Below are 25,973 nucleotides of genomic sequence, written 5' to 3' on the forward strand. Positions count from 1 at the left end.
ACGTCATCCCCCGGGCCTGGAATGCCCTCCCTCTGCCCAACCACCCAGCTAGCTCTCTTCCTCCCTTCAAGGCCCTACTGAGAGCTCACCTCCTCCAGGAGGCCTTCCCAGACTGAGCCCCTTCCTTCCTCTCCCCCTCGTCCCCCCTCCATCCCCCCATCTTACCTCCCTCCCTTCCCCACAGCACCTGTATATATGTATATATGTTGGTACATTTTTTTTACTCTATTTATTTATTTATTTAATTTATTTGTACATATCTATTCTATTTATTTTATTTTGTTAGTATGTTTGGTTTTGTTCTCTGTCTCCCCCTTTTAGCCTGTGAGCCCACTGTTGGGTAGGGACTGTCTCTATATGTTGCCAATTTGTACTTCCTAAGCGCTTAGTACAGTGCTCTGCACATAGTAAGCGCTCAATAAATACGATTGATGATGATGATGATGATGAATCATAGCTCTCCTGCACTTGCTAATTAGTGACTGCAAACGGGGCTGTCAGCACTTGTGGTTTTAAGTCCGTTCCTTTGCAGCCAAGGGTTTTGGGGTCAGGGGAAGGGGAGGAGAGAACAGGTGAGGGTGTGTTCTCTAAATGACCTAGGTTTTAATTCCAGTTCTGCCACTTGACTTCGGAAGAGTCGATTCTCTGGGCCTCGGTTACCTCATCTGTAAAATGGGGATTAAAACTGTGGGCCCCCGAGTATCCAGCCTGATCTTGTCTTATGTTGTCGAGTCGTCTCCGACCCATAGCGACACCGTGGGCACATCTCTCCCAGAAAAACCCCATCTCCATCTGCAGTCGTTCTAGTAGTGGATCCAGAGAGTTTTCTTGGTAAAAATCTGGAAGTGGTTTACCACTGCCTCCTTCCGCGCAGTAAATGAGTCTCTCCCCTGGACTCTCTCCCGTGCCGCTGCTGCCCAGCACAGGGGGGTTTTAACTTGTAGCAGATTGCCTTCCACTCGCTAGCCACTGCCCAAGCTAGGAATGGAGTGGGCAGGCCTCTACTTGACTCTCCCTCCCGTAGTTGAGACTGGTAGAGGACTGGAAACTCTCCAGGTGCGACCCTGAGAGGGGCAGCTTGTATCTACCCCAGTCAAAAAAAAGCTCTGCTCTCCTCCTTGCAGATGTGGCTCAGTGGAAAGAGCCTGGGTTTTGAAGTCAGAGGTCATGGGTTCAAATCCCAGCTCTGCCAACTGTCAGCTGTGGGACTTTGGGCAAGTCACTTAACTTCTCTGTGCCTCAGTCACCTCATCTGTAAAATGGGGATTAAGTCTGTGAGCCCCCCGTGGGACAACCTGATCACCTTGTAACCTCCCCAGCGCTTAGAACAGTGCTTTGCACATAGTAAGCGCTTAACAAATACCAACATTATTATTATTATTATTATTTCCCATTTTCCAAAACTGAGCTGGGGTCTTCTGAGGTGGCTGGGCCAGGAGTTTAGTTCCCCTCTAAACTATAAGTTTAACTCTAAACTGGAGGCCTTCCCAGACTGAGCCCCCTCCCCATCCCCTTCGCCTTACTTCCTTCCCCTCCCCACAGCACCTGTATGTATGTATATATGTTTGTATGTATTTATTACTCTATTTATTTATTTTATTTGTACATATTTAGTCTATTTTATTTTGTTAATATGTTTTGTTTTGTTCTCTGTCTCCCCCTCCTAGACTGTGAGCCCACTGTTGGGTAGGGACCGTCTCTATGTGTTGCCAACTTGTACTTCCCAAGCGCTTAGTCCAGTGCTCTGCACACAGTAAGCGCTCAATAAATACGATTGAATGAATGAATGAATGAATAAGTTCCCCCTAGACCGCAAAGCTCATAATAATAATTACGGTACTTGTTAAACACTCTTTATGTGCCAAGCGCTTTTCTAAGCACGGGGGTAGATACAAGGTTGGACACAGTCCCTGTCCCACATAGGACTCACGCGTTTAATCCTCATTTTACAGATGAGATAACTGAGGCCCAGAGAAGTGCTGTGACTTGGCCAAGGTCACACAGCAGACATGGGATGGAGCCGGTATTAGAACACAGGTCCTTTTGATTTCCAGGCCTGGGCTCTATCCACTAAGCCACGCTGCTTCTATACTGTGGACAATCAATCAGTCAATCAATCAATCAATCAATCAATTGTATTTACTGAGCGCTTACTGTGTGCAGAGCACTGTACTAAGCGCTTAGGAAGTACAAGTTGGCAACATATAGAGACAGTCCCTACCCAACAGTGGGCTCACAGTCTAGAAGGACAAAGGATGTGTCTACCAACTCTGTTGTATTATACTCTCCCAAGCGCCTAGTACAGCGCTGTGTACACTGTAAGTGCTCAGTAAATACCAATGATTGAGTGAGGGTCACCAGAACAGATTCCAGCCACAGCCCAGGGCAACAGAGCAGGGAGGGAGCTCTGTAGTGGGTGGGGGAAGTAGAGGGAGGGAAATGTACACCGTCGGCTGTCTTTAAAAGCACCTCTTGGAGGGAAGGGTGTTGGGAGATGTTCAGTCTGGAGCCCCTGGGCCCCCTCTAGATTGTAAACTCATTGTGATTAGGGAATGTGTCTGTTATTCATTCAATAGTATGTATTGAGTGCTTACTGTGTGCAGAACACTGTACTACTACTACTACTAATAATAATGGCATTTATTAAGCGCTTACTATGTGCAAAGCACTGTTCTAAGCGCTGGGGTAGATACAAGGTAATCAAGTTGTCCCACGTGGGGCTCACAGACTTAATCCCCGTTTTCCAGCTGAGGGAACTGAGGCCCAGAGAAGTGAAGTGACTTGCCCAAAGTCACACAGCTAAGTGGCGGAGTCGGCATTTGAACCCATGACCTCTGACTCCAAAGCCCGAGCTCTTTCCACTGAGCCACGCTGCTGGAAACTACAATACAACAATAAACAGCGACTTTCCCTGCCTACAATGCGCTCACAGTGTAGAGGGGGGAGACAGACATCAATTCAAATAAATAAAATGATAATAATAATAATAATGGCATTTGTTAAGCGCTATGTGCCAGGCACTGTTCTAAGCACTTGGTGGGGGATGCAAGTTAATCAGGTTGTCCCACGTGGGGCTCACAACCTTAATCTCCATTTTACAGACGAGGGAACTGAGGCCCAGAGAAGCGAAGTGACTTGCCCAAGGTCACACAGCAGATGTGTGGGGGAGTCGGGATTATAACTCACGACTTTTGACTCCCAAGCCCGGGCTCTTTTCACTAAGCCATGCTGCTTCTCCTAATAATGATAATAATAATAATAATAATAATAATAGTGTTTGTTGAGCGCTTACTATGTGCCAAGCAGTGTTCTGAGCACGGTGCGGGGGATACAAGGTTATCAGGTTGTCCCACGTGGGGCTCACAGTCTCAATCCCCATTTTACAGATGAGGTAACTGAGGCCCAGAGAAGTTAAGTGACTTGCCCAAAGTCACACAGCTGACAAGAGGCAGAGGCGGAATTAGAACTCACGACCTCTGACTCCCAAGCCCGGGCTCTTTCCACTGAGCCACGCTGCACACATAGTAAGCACTTAACAAATACCATTATCATTATTATTACTTACTAGATATGGATGTAAGTGTTTTGGGGCTGGGTGGTGGGGAATCAGTCAATCAGTCCATCGTATTTATTGAGCGCTTACTGTGTGCAGAGCACTGTACTAAGTGCTTGGGAAGTACAAGTTGGCAACATATAGAGACGGTCCCTACCCAACAGTGGGCTCACAGTCTAGAAAGGGTAAAGGGAGCAAGTCAGGGGGATGCAGGAGGGAGTGGGAGATGAGGAAAAGGGGGGCTTAGTCTGGGGAGGCCTCCTGGAAAAGATGTGCCTTCAGTAAGGCTTTGAAATGGGGAAGAGTCGTTGTCTGTTGGATATGAGGAGGGAGGGCGTTCCAGGACAGGGGCAGGATGTGGGCAGGATGTGGGGCAGGACAGGGGCAGGATTACTCCCCTCCTCAAAAATCTCTGGTGGCTACCAATCAATCTGCGCATCAGGCAGAGACTCCTCACCCTGGGCTTCAAGGCTGTCCATCCCCTCGCCCCCTCCTACCTCACCTCCCTTCTGTCCTTCTCCAGCCCACCCCGCACCCTCCGCTCCTCTGCCGCTAATCTCCTCACCTTTAGGCCTCGTTCTCGCCTGTTCCGCCATCAACCCCCAGCCCACGTCCTCCCCCGGGCCTGGAATGCCCTCCCTCTGCCCATCCGCCAAAATAGCACTCTTCCTCCCTTCAAGGCCCTACTGGGAGCTCACCTCCTCCAGGAGGCCTTCCCAGACTGAGCCCCTTCCTTCCTCTCCCCCTCGTCCCCCTCTCCATCCCCCATCTTACCTCTTTCCCTTCCCCACAGCACCTGTATATATGTATATATGTTTGTACATATTTATTACTCTATTTATCTATCTATCTATCTATCTATCTATTTATTTATTTATTTTACCTGTACATATCTATTCTATTTATTTTATTTTGTTAGTATGTTTGGTTTTGTTCTCTGTCTCCCCCTTTTAGACTGTGAGCCCACTGTTGGGTAGGGACTGTCTCTATACGTTGCCAACTTGTACTTCCCAAGCGCTTAATACAGTGCTCTGCACACAGTAAGCGCTCAATAAATATGATTGATTGATTGATTAATTGATGTGGGCTAGGGGTCGGTGGTGAGAAAGATGAGATGGAGGCAGAGTGAGAAGGTTAACATTAGAGAAGCAAAGTCTGCGGGCTATACAGTTCTCTCCCAAGCACTTACTACAGTTCTCTGCATCCAATTGATTGATTTATTGATGGATTCGGCTCCTCCAGCCCCTGCACTAGTTTGGCCCAGAGTCCTGGCTTTGGGAACTCTCTCTGCCTCTGTCTCCCGCTCCGTCTCTCTTTATGTGTCTCCCTCTCCGATCCCATAGCTTTCTCTTAATAATAATTGTGGTATTGGCTAAATGCCTACTCTGTGCCAAGCGCTGTACTATGCACTGGACAAGATGATCAAGTCCCGCATGGGACTCAGGGCCTAAAGGGGAGGAAGAAAGGGGATTGAATCCAAATTTTGCAGATGAGGGAATTGAAGTGCGGAGAAGCGAAGTGACATGAAAAGCAGTGTGCCTAGTGGCAAGAGCCCGGGCTTGAGAGTCAGAGGTCATGAGTTCTAATCCCGGCTCCGCCACTTGTCTGCTGTGTGACGTTGGGCAAGTCACTTCACTTCTCTGTGCCCCAGTTACCTCATCTGTAAAATGGGTATAAGACTGTGAGCCCCCCCATGGGACAACCTGATCACCTTGTTACCTCCCCAGCGCTTAGAACAGTGCTTTGCACATAGTAAGCGCTTAATAGATATCATCATTAAGAGCCCGGGCTTGAGAGTCGGAGGTCATGAGTTCTAATCCCAGCTCCGCCACTTGTCTGCTGTGTGATGTTGGGCAAGTCACTTAACTTCTCTGTGTCTCGGTTACCTCATGTATAAAATGGAGATTGAGACTGTAAACGCCGTGAGGGATAGGGACTGTGTCCGACTTGATTACCTTGTATATATCCCAGTGCTTAGAACAGTGCCTGGCACATAATAAGCACTTAAATACTATAATTATTATAATTATTATTGCCCAAAGTCACACAGCAGACAAGTGGAGGAGCCGGGATTAGAATCTAGGTCTTTTGACTCCCAGGTTTGGACTCTTTCGACTAGGCCACAGCGCTCTGCTCAGGGTGAGGGGATTTTGTCTGCCGCTCCATCTCTTCCTCTTTGTGTCCCCAACTCGGTATCTTTCTTCGTGTCTATTTTAATCCATCTCTTCTTGTTCCCCACTCTCTATGGAGTCTGATTCTCTGGCTCAGTCTCCCCGTTTCTGCCTCTCTGACTGCGTGGGTCCACGTATCTGCTCCTGTCTCTGCCGCTGTCTCTCAGTGACTCCCTATGATTGTGTCTCTCTCTGTGACTGCATGCATATGTGTATGTGTGTGACGTGTATGTGTTAGCATGAGTGGTATGTGAAGCAGTGAAACTCTCCGGCATCACGGGTTGCAAAAGTGGAGCTTCAGGGGAGCGGGCCCTGACTCAGAGGATTGAGTATCGAGCACATTTTTGAACCCAGGAGGGCTTATTTCCTCAACGTCCTCTTGTTTTCTCCTCTTTCCTGCTTCTCTCTGTGTCTCAGTCCTTGGACCCCATCCAATTTTCTGAAGTCATCGTTCCCCATTTAGTCTCCACACCCAAAGTCCCCTCCCCTGACGATCGAAATTAACCAAGGTCCAGGAGGGCTTATAATAATAATAATGATGGCATTTATTAAGCGCTTACTATGCGCAAAGCACTGTTCTAAGCGCTGGGGGGAATACAAGGTGATCAGCTTGTCCCACGCGGAGCTCACAGTCAATCCCCATTTTACAGATGAGGTAACTGAGGCACAGAGAAGGTAAGTGACTTGCCCAAGGTCACACAGCTGACAACTGGCGGAGGTGGGATTTGAACCCATGACCACGGACTCCAAAGCCCGGGCTCTTTCCACTGAGCCATGCTGCTTGTCCTTAGTGTTCTCTTGTTTCCTCTTCCTTCTTTCCTACTCTGCACCCAGTAAGTGCTCAATAAATGTGATTGATCAACAATAACTACTGTCATATTTGCTGAGCTCCAGGGTTTAGTATGGTGCTTGGCACATAGTAAGTGCTTGCTAGATATCATAATTATTACTGAGCCTTGTAAGTACTTCACAATGTCATACGTGGAGAGCCCTTGGATTATTTTATGAGGTTTCCCGTCCTGCAAGGGCCTCTCTTTCATATTTCCCATCTCTCAGCATTCTCCCATCTCCGATTCATCATCCACTTCCTTCCTCTCGGCTCGCCTTCCTGGCTTCTCCAGAAGCTTCTCTTCTTCCTTCTAGCCTGTGAGCCCACTGTTTGGGTAGGGACCATCTCTGTATGTTGCCAACTTGTACTTCCCAAGCGCTTAGTACAGTGCTCTGCACACAGTAAGCGCTCAATAAATACGATTGATTGATTGATTCTCTGTGGTCCTCAGCCAGGGTGAAATTGGCCCCTAGAATGACCACTGGTCGTAATGATTGAGGAGCAGCATAGCCTAGTGGCTAGAGCATGGGCCAGACAGTCAGAAGGACCTGGGTTCTAATCCTGGTTCCGCCACTTGCCTGCCGTTGGACAAGTCACTTCACTTCTCTGTGCCTCAGTTACCTCATCTGTAAAATGGGGATTCAGAATGTGAGCCCCAGGTGGGGCTGGGACTGCGTCATTCATTCATTCTATCGTATATATTGAGCCAACACGATTGGCTTGTGTCCATCCCAACGCTTAGTACAGTGCCTGGCACATAGTAAGCGCTTAACACCACAATTATTCATTCATTCAATCATATTTATTGAGCGCTTACTGTGTGCAGAGCACTGTACTAAGTGCTGGGCTAGATACAAAAGAATCAGGTCCCCCAAAAGCCCCGCAGTCTAAGAAGGAGGGGGAAACAGGTGTTGAATCCCTATTTTGCAGTTGAGGTAACTGAGGCAAAGAAGAAATGAAGTGACTTGCCTTAGGTCACATGGCAGGTCAGTGGTGGAGCCGGGATTAGAACCCAGGTCTTCTGACTCTCAGGCTGGAGCTCCATCCATTAGGTCACGCTGCTTCACTGGTGGAGCTTGAGAACACCTGACTGGTGTGTGTAATGCCATCATCACACCCTTACGTCCGGCGTGCGGCGTGATAGGATGTCACAACACGGGAAATTTCGCAGAAATGCACCAAGTTGGTCCAAACCTAGAGGGTGTCTCCGGTCAGATCCCGGACACCCCCACCTCTGACCCCACTCACCGTGTTGGGATGGGGATAAATCCCAATAACCTCAGGCGCAGTAGTCCCTGGCCCTCTCAGGGCTTACAGTTCATTCATTCATTCACTCAATCGTATTTATTGAGCGCTTACTGGGTGCAGAGCACTGGACTACCTCCTTCCATCTTACCTCCTTCCCTTCCCCACAGCACCTGTATATATGTATATATGTTTGTACCTATTTATTACTCTATTTATTTATTTTACTTGTACATATCTATTTTATTTATTTTATTCTGTTAGTATGTTTGGTTTTGTTCTCTGTCTCCCCCTTTTAGACTGTTGGGTAGGGACTGTCTCTAGATGTTGCCAATTTGTACTTCCCAAGCGCTTAGTCCAGTGCTCTGCACACAGTAAGCGCTCAATAAATACGATTGATGATGATGATGATGACTAAGCGCTGGGGAGAGTAGCGTGGCTCAGTGGAAAGAGCCTGGGCTTTGGAGTCAGAGGTCATGGGTTCAAATTCCGGCTCCGCCAGCTGTCAGCTGTGTGACTTTGGGCAAGTCACTTCACTTCTCTGGGCCTCAGTTACCCCATCTGTAAAATGGGGATGAAAACTGTGAGCCCCCCGTGGGACAAGCTGATCACCTTGTAACCTCCCCAGCACTTAGAGCAGTGCTTTGCACATAGTAAGCGCTTAACAAATACCATCATTATTATTATTACAATATAGCAATAAACAGTCACATTTCCTGCCCACGACGGGCTTATAGTCCAGAGTAGGGGAGACAGACAACAACACAAATTAATAAAATTACCGATGTGAACATAAGTGCTAAGGGACTGGGAGGGGGGAAGAGTAAAGGGAGCAACTTCAGGGGGACGCAGAAGGGAATGGGAGATAAGGAAAAGTGGGGCTTAGTCTGGGAAGGCCTCTGGGAGGAGATGAGCCTTCAATAAGGCTTTGAAGGTGGGAAGAGACATTTCTGTCAGAGTGGAGGAGGGAGGGCATTCCAGGACAGGGGCAGGGGATGTGGGATAGGGGTCGGTGGCCAGACACCCCTTCAAGGCCCTGCTGAGAGCTCACCTCCTCCAGGAGGCCTTCCCAGACTGAGCCCCTTCCTTCCTCTCCCCCTCGTCCCCCTCTCCATCCCCCCATCTTACCCCCTTCCCTTCCCCACAGCACCTGTATATATGTTTGTACCTATTTATTACTCTATTTATTTATTTATTTTACTTGTACATATCTATTCTATTTATTTTATTTTGTTAGTATGTTTGGTTTTGTCTCCCCCTTTGAGACTGTGAGCCCACTGTTGGGTAGGGACTGTCTCTATATGTTGCCAATTTGTACTTCCCAAGCGCTTAGTCCAGTGCTCTGCACACAGTAAGCGCTCAATAAATACGATTGATGAGGATGGAGGCAGAGTGGGAAGGTTAGCACTAGAGGAGCAAAGTGTGCGGGCTGGGCTGTAGAAGGAGACAAGTGAGGTGAGGTAGGAGGGGTCACGGTGGAGTGAAGAGCGAACAAGTATTTATTTATATCAAAATCGGCTCCCTCTATCTAGACTGTAAGCTCGTTGTGGACAGGGAATGTGTCTGTTTATTGTTTATTGGTGTACTCTACTTTCCCAAGCGCTTAGTAAGTGCTCTGCACACAGTAAGCCCTCAATAAATAAGACTGAATGAAAGAATGAATGAATTCATTCTGTATATATGTATATATGTTTGTACATATTTATTACTCTATTCATTTACCTTACTTGTACATATCTATTCTATTTATTTTATTTTGTTAGTATGTTTGGTTTTGTTCTCTGTCTCCCCCTTCTAGACTGCGAGCCTGCTGTTCGGTAGGGACTGTATGTGTTGCCGACTTGTACTTCCCAAGCGCTTAGTCCAGTGCTCTGCACACAGTAAGCGCTCAATAAATACGATTGATTGATTGATTGATTGATTGATTGGTTGAATTAAATCCCCGTTTTACAGAGGAGAAGACTGAGGTCCAGAGAAGCGAAATGCCCAAGGTCACCCAGCCGGGATTGGAACCCAACTCTCTTCCCAGTCACGGGGCCTCGGAGGAGGGAGGCTGGGCCTGAAAATGAAAACCTGCGACATAAAGATCTGGTGTCATATCTGGGCCTGGGGACAGTGTAGGTGAGAATCAGTTCGACGGTCACTTTGCCTGCATCCTCATGTTCTCAACCGCTCAATAAATACGATTGGATGAAGGAAGGAAGGAAGAAAACCGGCAAGGCCCAGTGGAGAGAACCCGGGTGAGGAGGGTGGTGATGGGGACTGGACTGGGGGGGTGTTGGGAGGAGCCAAGCCAGGCCAGGCCCCTCTGCTTCTCCAAATTCCCCCTTCCCTGTCACCCCCCTCCCTCTCTTTCATAACTCCTTCCACATCCGTCTGTCCCTCCGCCGGCCTCACCCTGGGCAGGGCTGCACACACAACCATAGTTGACTGCTTCCTTCCAGGGTTGGGGTGGAGCCTGGGCCTTTTTAAGCCTCCAACATGGGTACGGGGGCTGGAGAGAGAGACGAGGAGGCAGGAAGGCCGGACGGACAGACAAGAGGATGCTGACCATCTGCCCTCCGCTGCTGCTGCTGCTGCTCCTAGCAGGACTCCGGTCCCCAGGTATGTGAAGGCCGGGAGCTGTGAATGGGAAGCGGGGCTGGGGGGGGACAAGGGCAGAGGAAGTCTGAGAATCTGAGGAGTGAGGGGATGGGGTCAGGGGGAGCAGGAGGCTGGCCCAAAGTATGGGGGACACTTCACACCCATCCTCCCTCTCCAGCCCCTAACTCTTCCAGCATATAAAAGGCTTCTCTGCCACCTCCTTTCTCCTTAACCCCAGAGAACCCAGTGGAAAAACTGAGCCTTGGAGCCAGAGGATTTGGGTTCTAATCCCCGCTCTGCCACTGGCCTGCTGTGGGACCTTGGGCAAATCATTTCACTTCTCTGGGCCCCAGTTTCCTCATCTGTAAAATGGGATGAAATACCTGTTCTCCCTCCCGCTTGGACTGGGAGCCCCGTGTGGGACAGGGACTGGGTCCAACCGGCTGATTTTGTATCTACCCCCGTGCTTAGTACAGCGCTTGGCACACAGCAAGCCATGTTGCTCACTGTGATAATAATAATAATACTGATGGCATTTATTAAGCGCTTACTATGTGCCAGGCAGTGTTCTAAGCGCTGGGAAGGTTACAAGGTGATCAGGTTGTCCCACGGGGGGGCTCACAGTCTTAATCCCCATTTTACAGATGAGGTGACTGAGGCACAGAGAAGCGAAGTGGCTTGCCCAAAGTCACACAGCTGACAATTAGTGGAGCCGGGATTTCATCTAACTCACTACCTACCCCTTTCCCCCATCCTCCCCCTAGCCTGGAACTCCCTCCCCGTCCATATATGCCAGACCACTGCTCTCCCCACTTTCAAAGCCTTATTAGAGTCGCATCTTCTTCAAGATGCCTTCTCTGATTAAGCCTCCTGCTCCCCGGTTCTCTGTCTCTTCTGAGTCATCTATACACTTGGAACTGTGACCTCTGGGCATTTGGTATTCACCCCATCTTCACCCAAAATCATCTAGGTATAAAGACATTTATATCAATGTCTGTGTCCCCCTCTAGATTGTGGGAAAGGAACGTGTCTACCAACCATCTTATTGTACTCTCCAAGCGCTTAGTCAGTCAATCCATCTATTAATTGTATTTATTAAGCCTTTACTGTGTGCAGTGCTGTACTAAGTGTTTGGGAGACTACACAATAACAGAATGGTACAGTGCTCTGCGCACAGTAAGTGTTCAGTAAATAACACTGATGATGATGATAGTAAGAGCTGAACGAATACCATGACTACCATCACGGCTCCGAGCCCTTGGGGGTGGGGGCTTCTGCCTTTAAAAGCGAGAGATGCTCTCCCCCTGCCCATCGGCGCTCACCCCTTAGTCCGGGTTCCCAGATGGGAACTGAGGAAGTGGGAAAGGGGAAGAGGAACTGAGTCAGGAGGAGAGAGAGAAAGAGAGAGAGGGAGGGAGGGAGAGAGAAAGGGGGGAGACAGGGAGAGAGAGGGAGAGAGATGGAGAGAAAGGGGAAAAGGGGAGAGAGATGGAGAGAGAGGGAGAGAAAGGGATGGGGGAGAGAAGGAGAGAGGGAATGGAGAGAAAGAAAGAGAGAGAGAAATCTCAAGTTCCAGGAACAGAGTGGTGAGTAAATTATAGGCTAGGATATGAGCACTTCAGCAAATATGCGGGAGAGTAGCTGAGGTGGCCAGCGGTGCCTGAGAGTCACTGGAATGTGAAACAGAGCCTGGGGAGAAGGCCGTTCTCCCCCCACACCCAGCTTCCTGCAGGGACCCTGCCTGGGGGCTGGACAGGGGTGATAACGGGGGGCAGAATGGACAGACAGACTGGACAACTATTCTATTTCTATTCTATTTATTTTATTTTGTTAGTATGTTTGGTTTTGTTCTCTGTCTCCCCCTTTTAGACTGTGAGCCCACTGTTGGGTAGGGACTGTCTCTATATGTTGCCAATTTGTACTTCCCAAGCGCTTAGTACAGTGCTCTGCACATAGTAAGCGCTCAATAAATGCGGTTGATGATGATGATGACAACTTACTCTAGATTGTAAGCTTGTTGTGGGCAGGGAATGTGTCTGTTTGTTGTATTGTACTCTCCCAAGGGCTTAGTACAGTGATCTGCACACAGTAAACACTCAATAAATACGATTGGATGAAGGAAGGAAGGAAGAAAACCAGCAAGGCCCAGTGGAGAGAACCCAGGCCTGGAAGTCGAGGGATCTACATATTTGTAATTTTGTAATTTAAATAAACGTCTGTCCCCCCAGACTGTAAGCTTCTTGAGGGCAGGAAACATGTCTACCAACTCTGTTGGACTGTACTGTCCCAAGAACATAGTACAGTGGTCTGAACGTGGTGAGCGCTCAATAAATACCATTGACTGATCGATTGTTTTTTTTTTTATGGCATTTGTTAAGCGCTTACTAGGTGTCAAGCCCTGTTCTAAGCTCTGAGGTAGATACAAGTTTATCATGTTGGATACAGTCCCTGCCCCACATGGGGCTCACAGTCTAAGTTAGAAGAGGAGGTTTAAATCCCCAATTTACAGATGAGGTAACTAAGGCACAGAGAGAAAGTGACTTGCCTTGGGAGAGCAGACAAGTGCCAGAGCTGGGCTGAGAACCCAGGTCCTCTGACTCGGAGGCTTGCGCCCTTTCCATTAGACCACACTGCTTCAAGCAGCGTGGCTCAGTGGAAAGAACACGGGCTTTGGAGTCAGAGGTCATGGGTTCGAATCCCGGCTCCGCCAATTGTCAGCTGTGTGACTTGGGCAAGTCACTTAACTTCTCTGTGCCTCAGTTACCTCATCTGTAAAATGGGGATTAAGACTGTGAGCCCCACGTGGGACAACCTGATCACCTTGTAACCTCCCCAGCGCTTAGAACAGTGCTTTGCACATAGTACGTGCTTAATAAATGCCATTATTATTATTATTATTATTATTCTACTCCTGGCTCTGCCACTTGCCTAGGGGGTGACTCACTTCCCTGCTCCGTGCCACAGTTTCCTCATCTGTAAAATGGGGATTCAATTCAGCACAGTAAGCACTCAATAATACCATGAAATTGATTGATTGAGGGTGAGACCAAGGCTAGATCTCAGGTCATGGGGAACCAGAGTTATAGGTCCTGGGGCCGGGGGTGCGGATGGGTGAGAGGAGGAAGGGGCCTGGGGGCTGGGTGGGGCCAAGTACCTGGATTCTAATCCATCACTTGTATTTATTGAGCTCCTACTATGTGCAGAGCACTGAATGAGCACTTGGTAAAGTGCAGTAGCATTAGTAGATGTAATCCCTGCCCTCACAGAGTTTACATTATTATTATTATTGTATTTGTTAAACGCTTACTATGTGCCAAGCACTGTTCTAAGCACTGGGGTAGATACAAGATAATCCAGTTGTCCCATATTGGGCCCACACTTTTAATCCCCATTTTACAGATGAGGTAACCGAAGCCCGGAGAAGTGAAGTGCTTGCCCAAGGTCACACAGCAGACAAGTAGTGGAGCCGGGATTAGAACCCATGTCCTCTGACTCCCAAGCCCCTGACCTTGCCACTAAGCCACACCGTTTCTCTTACATTCTACGGTGTACAGGGCACTGTGCTAAACGCTTGGGAAAGTGCCCTAGAATTAGTAGATTTGATTCCTGTTCTAGACTGTGAGCCCGTTGTTAGGTAGGGACTGGCTCTATATGCTGCCAACTTGTACTTACTAAGCGCTTAGTCCAGTGCTCTGCACACCGTAAGCGCTCAATAAATTCATTCATTCCTTCATTCAGTCGCATTTATTGAGCACTTACTGTGTGCAGAGCACTGTACTAAGCGCTTGGGAAGTACAAGTTGGCAACATATAGAGACAGTCCCTACCCAACAGCGGGCTCACTATGATTGAATGAATGAATGAAGGAGCTAACAATCTACTGTGGGCAGAGCACTGTGCTAAGAGCTTGGAAGAGGACCCTGGAAGTAGTAGACTCAATATCTGCCTTCAATCAATCAATCAATCAATCGTATTTATTGAGCGCTTACTGTGTGTAGAGCACTGTACTAAGCGCTTGGGAAGTACAAGTTGGCAACATCTAGAGACGGTCCCTACCCAACAGTGGGCTCACAGTCTAGAAGGGGGAGACAGAGAACAAAACCAAACATATTAACAAAATAAAATAAATAGAATAGATACGTACAAGTAGCTGACAGTCTACTGTGTGCAGAGCACTTGGGAGAGGACACTAGAGTTAGTGGACTTGGTCCCTGCCCTCAAGGAGCTTACCTTGGGTTGGATCCCAGCTCCAATTCCCACCCGCCTTCAAGCCTCCCCTCCCCTCCGCGGACAGATGCCAGGGATGGGGTGGGATGGAGGCTGACTCCCTCCGGCCCCGTCCCCATCCCATTCCTCCCAGCCTCAGGCTTGCGGTGTTACCAGTGTGAGGGAGAAGGGAGCTGCAACGTGGAGGAATGTCCAGAGGCCCAACAAAGCTGCCGGACCACCAGCCTCTGGGATGAGGACGGTGAGGACCCCGGGGGATGGTGGAAGGAGGACTGGCCGGGGTGGACGGTGGGAATGACCGGGACATCGGGGCGGCGGAGGAAGGACTGGCCGGAGGGGACGGAAGGAGTGACTGGGCAGGGTGTCAGTGTCCAGCAGCGTGATGGTAAAGAAGGAGGAGAAGAGCTGTGCCTGGGCCGGGAAGCCCAACTCCTCCTTGTCCTACCTGACGGGCCAGGCGCGCATCACTCTCGTGGAGAACCACTGCACCACCGACCTCTGCAACGGACGCCGACACCGTGAGTCCGACCCCTCCCTGTCCCCCCCGACTGGCCCCCTCCCTTGCCTGTGTTCCCATGGACAGGGTTTAGACCTGGAGGACACCCATTCTAATCCCGGCTCTGCCACTCGCCTCCTGGGTGGCCTCGGGAGAGTCACTTTGCTTCTCTGGGCCTCGGTTTCCTCATCTGCACTTGGATCTGTGACCTTTAGGCAATTGGTATTTTCCCCACCCTCAGCCCCACGGTTTTTTTATTATTATTATTAACTGCTGTTGAGTCATTTCTGATTCATGGAAGCTCTATGGATATATTTTCATATCTACATATATAGATAGATTTGTTTCTCCAGAACAGCCCCATAGTACCTATTCGTACATACCTACGAATTATTTATTATTATTCATGTCTGCCTCGCCATCTAGACTGTAAATTCTTAATGGGCGGGGAAACAGTCTACCAACTCTATTGTGTTATACTCTGGCTTCCTGGCTACCTACTTCATTACTTTGTTACTTTATTGAGACAATTGGAACTCTCAGGCGTGGCTCAGTGGAAAGAGCATGGGCTTTGGAGTCAGAAATCATGGGTTCAAATCCTAGTTCTTCCAATTGTCAGCTGTGTGACTTTGGGCAAGTCACTTAACTTCTTTGTGCTTTAGTTACCTCATATGTAAAATTGGGATTAAGACTGTGAGCTCCCCGTGGGACAACCTGATCACCTTGTAACCTCCCCAGCGCTTAGAACAGTGCTTTGCACATAGTAAGTGCTTAATAAATGCCATTATTATTATTATTATTATCTCCCTAAAATTTATTTATTACTTTACATTACAAGCCCATAACCTTGGCATTATCCTTTCTTTTTCTTCTTCTTTTTCTTTTTCTTCTTCTTCTTCTTCTTCTTCTTCTTCTTCTTCTTCTTCTTCTTCTTCTTCTTCTTCTTCTTCTTCTTCTTGTTTTTTTTCTTCTTCTCCTTCTTCTCCTTCTTCTCCTTCTTCTTCTTCTTTTCTTCTCCTTCCCCTTCTCCTTCTTCTCCTTTTCCTCCTCCTTCTCCTCCTTCTCCTTCTTCTTCTTTTTCCTCTTCTTCTTCTTTCCACACATTCAATTTATTACTAAGTCCTGTCACTCCAATTCCACTAAAATCTGCTCTTTCCTCTTCATCCAAACTGCTACCACGTTAATCCAAGCCCTTACCCTAACCCGCCTTGATTACTGTATCAGCCTCCTTGCTGACCTTCCTGCCCCCCCCTCTCTCCCTGCTCCAGTCCATACTTCACTCTGCTGCCAGGTTCATTTTTCTACAGGAAACGTTCAGGCCATGATTCTCCACTCTTCAAGAACCTCCAGTGGTTTCCCCTCCACCTCCTTATCAAACAGAAACTCCTCACCATTGATGTTAAAGCACTCAATTATCTTGCTCCCTCTTTCCTCATCTCACCACTCTCCTACCTCGACCCAGCCTGGGCACTTCACTCCTCTATTGCCAGCCTACTTATTGTACCTTGATCTTGCCAACACCTCCGACCTCTTGCCCACTTCCTATTTCTGGCCTGGCACGCCCTTCCTCTTCATGTCAAACAGACCATCGCCCTCCCCACCTTCAAAGGCTTATTGAAAGCACAGCTCCTCCAAGAGGCTTTTCCTAAGCCCTCATTTCCTTTTCTTTCCTTTTCTCCCTCTCCCTTCTGGTGTCTCCTTGATTTGCTCCCTTTATTCACTCCCCACCCTCAGCCCAACAGCACATATGACCACATCCGTAATTCATTTACGCATATTAATGTCTGTCTTTCCCTCTAGACTGTAAGTTCGTTGCGGGCAGGGAATGTGTTTGGTATAATATTATATTGCACTCTCCCAAGCATTTAGTACAGTGCTCTGCACATAGCAAGCACTCAATAGATACAATCGATTGATTACTCTCTCAAACACTTAGCGCAGTGCTTTGCACACAGCAAGCACTCAGTAAAAATGAGATTGATTGTTTGAGTGATCTGTACATGGGGATCCAATCCCTGTGCTCCCTCCCACCTAGACCACTTAGAGAAGCAGCATGGCCTTTTGTCTAGAGCACAGGCCTGGGACTCAGAATGCCCTGGATTCTAATTTTAGCTCCGTCACTTGTCTGCTGTGTGATCTTGGGCAAGTCACTTCACTTCTCTGGGCTTCAGTTACATCAGTCAATCAATCAGTGGTAGTTATTAAGCACTTACTGTTTGTAGAGCTCAGTACTAAGTGCTTGAGAGAGGACGATATTACAGAGTTGGTGTCTACATTCCCTGCCCACAACAAACTTACAGTCTAGATAATAATAATAATAACAATAATAATAATAATGGCATCTATTAAGCACTTACTATGTGCAAAGCACTGTTCTAAGTACTGGGGAGTTTACAAGGTGATCAGGTTGTCCCCCATGGGGCTCACAGTCTTCGTCCCCATTTTACAGATGAGGGAACTGAGGCACAGAGAAGTTAAGTGACTTGCCCAAAGTCACACAGCTGACAGTTGGTGGAGCCGGGATTTGAACCCTTGACTTCTGACTCCAAAGCCCAGGCTCTTTTCACTGAGCCACGCTGGGGAGACAGACATTAATATAAATAAATAAATAAGGGATGTAAAATGGGGATTACTATTGTGAACCCTGTTTGGGACAGGGACTGAATCTGACCTGAGGAACTGGCTTGTACCTCATTATCATCAATCGTATTTATTGAGTGCTTACTGTGTGCAGAGCACTGTACTAAGCGCTTGGGAAGTACAAGTTGGCAACATATAGAGACAGTCCCTACCCAACAGTGGGTTCACAGTCTAAGTACCTAGCACTTAGTACATTGTCTAGCCCATAGTAAGTGCTTAACAAATACAGCATTTGTCTGCTGTGTGAGCTTGGGCAAGTCACTTCACTTCTCTATGCTTCAATTACCTCATCTGTAAAGTTAATTAATTCAATCTATTTATTGAGCGTTTACTGTGTGCTCGATAACATTTCCAGGAGAAGGGAATGTCAAAGGCAGCTGAGAGGTCGAGGAGGATTAGGTTGGAGTAGAAGCCGTTGGATTTGGCAAGAAAGAGACCTTGGAGAGGTTGGTTTCTCTGGAACAAAGGAGAAGGAAGCCAGATTGGAGAGGGTCCAGGAGAGAATTGGAGAAGAGGAATTGGAGTCAGTGGGATTAGACAGCTCGCTCAAGGAGTTTGGAGAGGAATGGTGGGAGGGAGATGGGATGAAGACTGGAGGGAGCTGTGGGGTAAAAGGAGGGGTTTTTTTTAGAATAGGGGACTCGTGGGCATGTTTGAAAGCTGTGGGGAAGAAGCTATTGGAGTGCGAAAGGTTGAAGATGGCTGTTAGGGAGGAAAGAAAGGAGAGGTCGAGAGTTTTGATAAGGTGCTAAAATGGGGATTAAGGCTGTGAACCCTATGTGGGACAAGGACTGTGTCCCACCCGATTTACTTGTATCCACCCCAGCGCTTAGCACAGTGCCTGGCACTTAGTAAGCATTTAACAAACACTACAATTATCATTTTTTTTAAAAGCTGCAAACCCCATGTGGAATAGGTACTGGGTCCTACCTGCTAAACTGGGATCTACTCAATGCTTAGTACAGTGTCTGGCACGTTGAAAGTGCTTAACAAACACTGTTCAAAAAACCAAAAAACAGTGATCCCTGTATGTGACAGGGACTGGGTCCGACCCGGTGAAGTGGGATCTACCCAGCGTTTGTCACATAGATCATAATAATAACAATAATAATTGTGGTATTTAAGTGCTTACTATGTGCCAGCCGCTGTACTAAGTGTGCGGGTGGATACAAGCAAATCGGGTTGGACACAGTCCCTGTCCCACATAGGGCTCACAGTCTTAATCCTCATTTTAGCACCTTATCAAAACTCTCGACCCCTCCTTTCTTTCCTCCCTAACATCCATCTTCAACCTTTCGCTCGCCAATGGCTTCTTCCCCACAGCTTTCAAACATGCCGATGAGTCCCATTACTCTCCATTTTACAGATGAGGCAACCGCGGCACAGAGAAGTCAAGTGACTTGCCCAAGATCACACAGCAGACAGGAGGCAGAGCCGGGATTAATAATAATGATGGCATTTATTAAGCGCTTACTATGTGCAAAGCACTGTTCTAAGCTCTGGGGAGGTGACAAGATGATCAGGTTGTCCCAGGTGGGGCTCACAGTCTTCATCCCCATTTTACAGATGAGGTCACTGAGGCCCAGAGAAGTTAAGTGACTTGCCCATAGTCACACAGCTGACAATTGGCAGAGCCGGGATTCGAACCCATGATCTCTGACTCCAAAGCCTGTGCTCTTTCCACTGAGCCACGCTGCTACTCCAAGGTCATGGGATTAGAACCCATGACCTTCTGATTCCCAGGCCCATGCTCTAGCCACTGCATAATAATAATAATAATAATAATAATAATAATAATAATAATAATGGCATTTGTTAAGCGCTTACTATGTGCAAAGCACTGTTCTAAGCGCTGGGGGGGATACAAGGTGATCAGGTTGTCCCACGTGGGGCTCACAGTCATCATCCCCATTTTACAGATGAGGGAACTGAGGCTCACAGAAGTTAAGTGACTTGCCCAAGGTCACACAGCAGACATGTGGCGGAGTCAGGATACAAACCATGACCTTGGACTCCAAAGCCCGTGCTCTTTCCACTGAGTCACGCTGCCTGTCATGCTGCTTCAGTTGTGCAATGTTTTACCAAATATCCTATTCTTCCCCGTCTACTGAGCCTTTGGTCCCCGGCGCCAGGCCCTGGGCTCATCTTGTTTTCCCTGCAGGTTTGGGGTCCGGGCCTGCCCGAGGTGGGCTGGTGTGTGTCACCTGTGGCTCTTCTGACCTCTCCTGTGAGCGAAACATGCACCGCACCATACACTGCTCACCCCAGGACCAGTGCGTGGATCTCACCTCCTACAGCGTCCCGGACGGTGAGCCCCTCCGGCCAGGCCCCTTTTCCCAGAGCATCCAAAAGCCCTCACCTCATCCTGTCCAATCCATCATTCAGTCATTCGATCGCATTTATTGAGCGCTTACTGTGTGCAGAGCACTGTACTGAGCACGCGGGACAGAACAACAACAGACACGTGTCCACCCACAACGAGCTGATAGCCTAAAGGGGGAAACGGACGTTAATAGAAATCAAGAAATGACAGAGATGGACATAAGGGGTGTGGGGCCGGGAGGGGGGATGAATAAAGGAAGCGAGTCAGGGCGATGCAGAAGGGAGTGGGAGAAGAGGAAAGGGGGGCTTAGTCGGGGAAGGCCTCTTGGAGGAGACGGGCCTTCAGTAAGGCTTTCAAAGGGGCGAGAGTCATTGTCAGTCGGATATAATAATCATAACGATAATGGCATTTGTTAAGCGCTTACTATGTGCCAAGCACTGTTCTAAGCGCTGGGGTAGATACAAGGTGATCAGGTTGTCCCACGTGGGGCTCACAGTCATAATCCACATTTTACAGATGAGGTAACTGAGGCACAGAGAAGTTAAGTGACTTGCCCAAAGTCACCCAGCTGACAAGCGGCGGGGCCGGGATTTGAACCCCTGACCCCTGACTCCCAAGCCCGTGCTCTTTTGGAGTCAGAGGTCATGGGTTCAAATCCCGGCTCCGCCACTTGTCAGCTGGGTGACTTTGGACAAGTCACTTCACTTCTCTGGGCCTCAGTTCCCTCATCTGGAAAATGGGGATGAAGACTGTGATCCGCCTGTGGGACAACCTGATCACCTTGTAACCTCCCCAGCGCTTAGAACAGTGCTCTGCACATAGTAAGCGCTTAATAAATGCCACCATTATCATTATTATTTCCACTGAGTCACGCTGCTTCTACTCCAGTACTTAGAACCGTGCTTGGCACCTAGTAAACGCTTAACAAATACCATAATAATTATTATTCTATGAAGAGGGAGGGCGTTCCAGGCCTGGGCGAGGGGTTGGCGGCCGGATAAACGAGCTGGAGATACGGGGAGAAGGTTGGCATCGGAGGAGCGAGGAGTGTGGCCTGGGTTGGGGTAGGTGAGGGAGCCAGGGGATGGAGGGCTTCCAAGGCCAGCTAGGCCGGGAAAAGCAAGGGGCTCCATGTCTATGTAGAGAGCACCCCAGACGAGAGGCACATCCGCGGCTGCGGGCAGCTGTCCGACTGCACTGGCCCTCTGGGCTTCCACAACAACCACACCTTCAACCTGCTGCGCTGCTGTAATACCAGCCTCTGCAATGGCGGGCCAGGTATGCCCAGAGTCCTGGTGGTGGGGGGGGGGGGGTGCTGAGAGGACCCCGGGGGGCAGGCTGGAGGGGTGGGGACGGGGGGGAGCTGATTCAGAGCCGTCCCCTGCCCCTCCCACAGTCATCCACCACTCCCTGCTGCCCAAGAACGGGGTGAAGTGCCGCAGCTGCTGGGGCAACAGAACCCACGGCTGCTCCCACCAGGAAGAGGCCATCATCTCTTGCCAGGGGCCCATGGACCACTGCTTGGAGGCCACTGGGATGCACGGTCAGAACCTCCTCCCCTCTCCTTCCCTCTTCTCTACCCTTCTCCCCTCTTCTCCCTCTCCTTCCCTCTTTTCTCCTCTTCTCTCCTCTTCTCCCCTCTCCTGACCTCTCCTCTCCTTCCCTTTTCTCCCCTCTCTTTTCCTCTCCTCCCCTCTCTTTTCCTCTCCTCCCCTCTCCTTCCCTTTTCTCTCCTCCACCTCCTCTCTTGCCCTCCCTCCTGTTCTTGTATCCCTCTTCCCTCTTCTCCTTTACTCCCCTTCTTCTCTGCCTTCCTCCCTCCCATCTCCTCCCTCCTCCTCTTTTATCCCCTTCCCCTTCCTCCTTTACTCCCCTTCTCCCCTCCCTCTCATCTCCTCCTCTTTTATCCCCTTCCCCCTTCTCCTTTACTCCCCTTCCTCTCTGCTTTCCTCCCTCCCATCTCCTCCCTCCTCCTCTTTTATCCCCTTCCCCTTCCTTCTTTACTCCCCTTCCCCCTTCATCTCCTCCTCTTTTACCCCTTCCCCTCCTCCCTCCTCATCTCCTATTCCCCTACCCCTTTTTCCTTTATTCCCCTTTCCCCTTCCCTCCTTCCTCCCCTCTACTCTCTCTTCCCATTTTATCCCCCTTCCCCCCTTCCTTTCTCCTTCTCCTCCCTCCTTTTTATCCCCTTCTCCCTTCTTCTTTATTCCCCTGCCCGCTCCTTCCTCTCCTCTCCTCCAGTCTCCTCTTTTATTAGCCTTTCTCCTCCTCTTTTATTCATAATAATAATAATGATCATAATAATGGCAATCGTTAAATGCTTACCGCATGTCAAGCACTGAACTAAGCACTGGAGTAGATACAAGATAATCAAGTCCCCCACGGGGCTCGCAGTCAAAGTAGGAGGAAGAACTACTATTGAATCCCCATTTTGCAGATGAAGGAATTGAGGCACACAGAAGTGAAGTGTGCCAAGGTCTCACAGCAGGCAAGTAGAGAAACTGGGATTAGAACCCAGTTCTTCCGACTCCCAGGTCTGGGCTCTTTCCACTAGGCCATGCTGTTTCCCTCTCCTCCCCCATCCTCTCCCTTTATTCCTCTTTCCTCTCCTCCCCCTTTTCCTTTATGCCCCTTCCTTCTCCTCCTTTATTCCCCTTCTTCCCATTTTCCCTCCTCCATCTCCCATTCCCTACGTCAATCCCCCATCCCTCCTCCCTCTCTTTTTCTTCCTCCTTTATCTTCCCTCATTTGCCTTCCTCCTCCCTCTTGCTTTTACATGGAAGAAGGAGCACTGAGGGGGCAGTGGGTGTTCGAGGAGCAGTGGTCATGAGTCATCAGGGGAAACCATCATCATCCTCATCAATCGTATTTATTGAGCAATTACTGTGTGCAGAGCACTGTACTAAGCGCTTGGGAAGTACAAGTTGGCAACATATAGGGACAGTCCCTACCCAACAGTGGGCTCACAGTCTAAAAGGGGGAGACAGAGAACAAAACCAAACATACTAACAAAATAAAATAAATAGAATAGATATGTACAAGTAAAATAAATAAATAAATAAATAGAGTAACAAATATGTACAAACATATATACATATATACAGGTAACCATATATACATATACATACATACATATATATATATATATACACATACATACATACATACATACATGTGTGTGTGTGTGTGTGTGTGTGTGTGTGTGTGTGTGTGTGTGTGTGTGTGTGTGTGTGTATATATATATATACAGTAAACCAGAAACCAGCTGCTCTGTGGGCCCGAGATTCAGCCCATGGCGGGGCGGGGAGTCAGCCAGTCAGTCAGTCCTATTTATTGAGCCCTTACTGTCTGCAGAGCACTGCACTAAGTGCTTGTGAGAGCAAAATATAACAATATAACAGACACATTCCCTGCCCACAACGAGCTTACAATCTAGAGGGCGAGACAGACATTAATAGAATCAAATAAATCCCAGATGTAGACATAAGTGCTGTGGGGCTGGGAGAGGGGATGATAGGAGGAGGTAAAACAGTCCCCGTCCTTGGGGCGTGCATTTGTAGAATGGAGGTTCGATCATTTATTCAGTGGTATTTATTGAGCACTTCCTATGTGCAAAGCACTGTACTAAGGTCTTGGGGGAGTAATCCACCCCAGTGCTTAGTACAGTGCCTGGCACATAGTAAGTGCTTAACAAATACTACAATTATTATTATTACAGTGCTTGGGACATAGGAAGCACTTAACAAATACCACAATTCTTCTTCTTCTAATTGTTATTATTATTATTACAGTGCTTGAGACAAAGTACTTAAATACCATAATTATTATTTTTCTTCTTATTATTATTACAGTGCTTGAGATATAGTAAGTGCTTAACATATACCATAATTATTATTTTTCTTCTCCTTATTATTATTACAGTGCTTGAGACATAGTAAGCGCTTAACAAATACCATAATTATTATTTTTCTTCCTCATTATTATTACAGTGCTTGAGACATAGTAAGCACTTAACGAATACCATAATTATTATTTTTCTTCTTATTATTATTACAGTGCTTGAGATATAGTAAGCACTTAACAAATGCCATAATTATTATTTTTCTTATTATTATTACAGTGCTAGAGACATAGTAAGCGCTTAACAAATACCATAATAATTATTTTTCTTCCTCATTATTATTACAGTGCTTGACATAGTAAGCACTTAACAAATGCCATAATTATTATTTTTCTTCTTCTTGTTATTATTACAGTGCTTGAGATATAGTAAGCGCTTAACAAATACCATAATTATTATTTTTCTTCCTCATTATTATTACAGTGCTTGAGAAAGAGTAAGCGCTTAACAAATACCATAATTATTATTTTTCTTCCTCTTATTATTATTACAGTGCTTGAGATATAGTAAGCGCTTAACGAATACCATAATTATTATTTTTCTTCCTCATTATTATTACAGTGCTTGAGACATAGTAAGCGCTTAACAAATACCATAATTATTATTTTTCTTCCTCATTATTACTACCGTGCTTAAGACAAAGTAAGCGCTTAACAAATACCCTAATGATTATTTTTCTTCTTATTATTACAGTGCTTGAGATATAGTAAGCGCTTAACAAATACCATAATTATTATTTTTCTTCCTCTTCTTATTATTACAGTGCTTGAGATATAGTAAGCGCTTAACAAATACCATAATTATTATTTTTCTTCTCCTTATTATTATTACAGCGCTTGAGACATAGTAAGCGCTTAACAAATACCATAATTCTTCTTCTTCTTCCTCATTATTATCACAGCGCTTCAGACATAGTAAGCACTTAACAAATACCATAATTATTATTTTTCTTCTTCTTCTTATTACAGTGCTTGAGATATAGTAAGCGCTTAACAAATACCATACTTTATTATTATTATCTTTTTATTATTTCAGTGCTTGCGATATAGTAAGCACTTCATATTATTGTTATTGTAGTGCTTGGGACAAAGGTCATTAAAAATAGGAAACCCCGCTGCCTCCATTCAGGGCCTGGTGATGGGTGGGGGTCTCCGCGGCCTAGCTGAGTGTCTGGTGTCCCCCCCTTTTCTCCCTTCTCCCACCCCCTGCAGAGATCTGGGGTCCTGAGGCTGTGGTGATGGGCTGTGCGACTGCGGCCTGGTGCAAGAGCCCTTACCTGTCGGTGTATGGCGGGCTGGATCAGGTGGAAGTTCACTGTTGCTCCGACAGCCTCTGCAAACATCAGGCCACCCCCCGCTCCAGGACCACGTCCCAACCCCACCTCGCCCTCTCCTCCTTCCTCGCCCTTCTGGTGCCATTGGCCCTGGCCCCCTCTCCTTAGCCCCATCCCACCTAACTTCCCCCACCCCGGCCCCCGCCACCCAGAGCTGCTCCTGAGCCCAGTGGCCCTGGGGTGGGGGGGAATCAGCTGGGGACCCTTCCCCCTCTTAATTTAAGTGCTTTTTTTTAAATTCAGGAAATAAATATTTTGTAATAGTGACACAGCGGCCTCCCGACTGTTAATCGGCGGGTAGTTATTGAGCGCTGATGGTGCGCGGAGCAGCGGAGTAAGCGCTTGGGGGAGTTCAGTGCGGTAGTCGGTCCGTCAGATTTCTTGAGCGCTTACTGTGGGCAGAGCACTGGACTAAGCGCTTGGGAGAGGATGACACAACGATAAACAGACACATTCCCTGCCCACAAAAGCTTACGGTCTAGAGGGGGAGACAGACGTTAAAAGAAAGAAAGGAATGACAGATATGGACATAAGTGCCGTGGGGATGAATAAAAACAGCAAGTCCAGGCGATGCAGAAGGAGGTGGGAGAAGAGGAAGGGAGGGCTTGTGTTGGGAGCTGTGGTCCCTGCCCACAAGGAGCTTGCAGTCTCATTCCTTGGTGATGATGATGAT

General features: G+C 47.9%; 1 protein-coding gene and 1 non-coding gene across 3 annotated transcripts; one reads left to right on the top strand and one right to left on the bottom strand.

The window, feature by feature from the left end:
- Positions 1 to 936: 936 nt before the first annotated feature.
- Positions 937 to 1,074, bottom strand: LOC119946301. The gene has a single exon (XR_005456407.1). It is a non-coding gene; the product is annotated as a small nucleolar RNA SNORA7 (small nucleolar RNA).
- A 9,181-nt stretch (positions 1,075 to 10,255) lies between these two features.
- Positions 10,256 to 25,462, top strand: PLAUR (plasminogen activator, urokinase receptor). 2 transcript variants are annotated; one of them, XM_038767506.1, is made up of 7 exons: positions 10,256 to 10,402; positions 14,741 to 14,848; positions 14,976 to 15,125; positions 19,905 to 20,051; positions 21,210 to 21,344; positions 21,463 to 21,609; positions 25,179 to 25,462. In XM_038767506.1, the coding sequence occupies exons 1-7, from the start codon at positions 10,342 to 10,344 to the stop codon at positions 25,406 to 25,408; spliced, it is 978 nt and encodes a 325-aa protein (XP_038623434.1). In that variant the 5' UTR covers positions 10,256 to 10,341; the 3' UTR covers positions 25,409 to 25,462. The 2 variants fall into 2 exon arrangements, with proteins under 2 accessions (XP_038623434.1, XP_038623435.1); XM_038767507.1 differs by lacking the exon at positions 10,256 to 10,402 and having other exon boundaries at positions 14,773 to 14,848; positions 14,983 to 15,125.
- The last annotated feature ends 511 nt before the right edge of the window (positions 25,463 to 25,973 follow it).

The sequence above is a fragment of the Tachyglossus aculeatus genome, chromosome 26, assembly GCF_015852505.1.
Source record: "Tachyglossus aculeatus isolate mTacAcu1 chromosome 26, mTacAcu1.pri, whole genome shotgun sequence".
NCBI classification, from domain to species: Eukaryota; Metazoa; Chordata; class Mammalia; order Monotremata; family Tachyglossidae; genus Tachyglossus; species Tachyglossus aculeatus.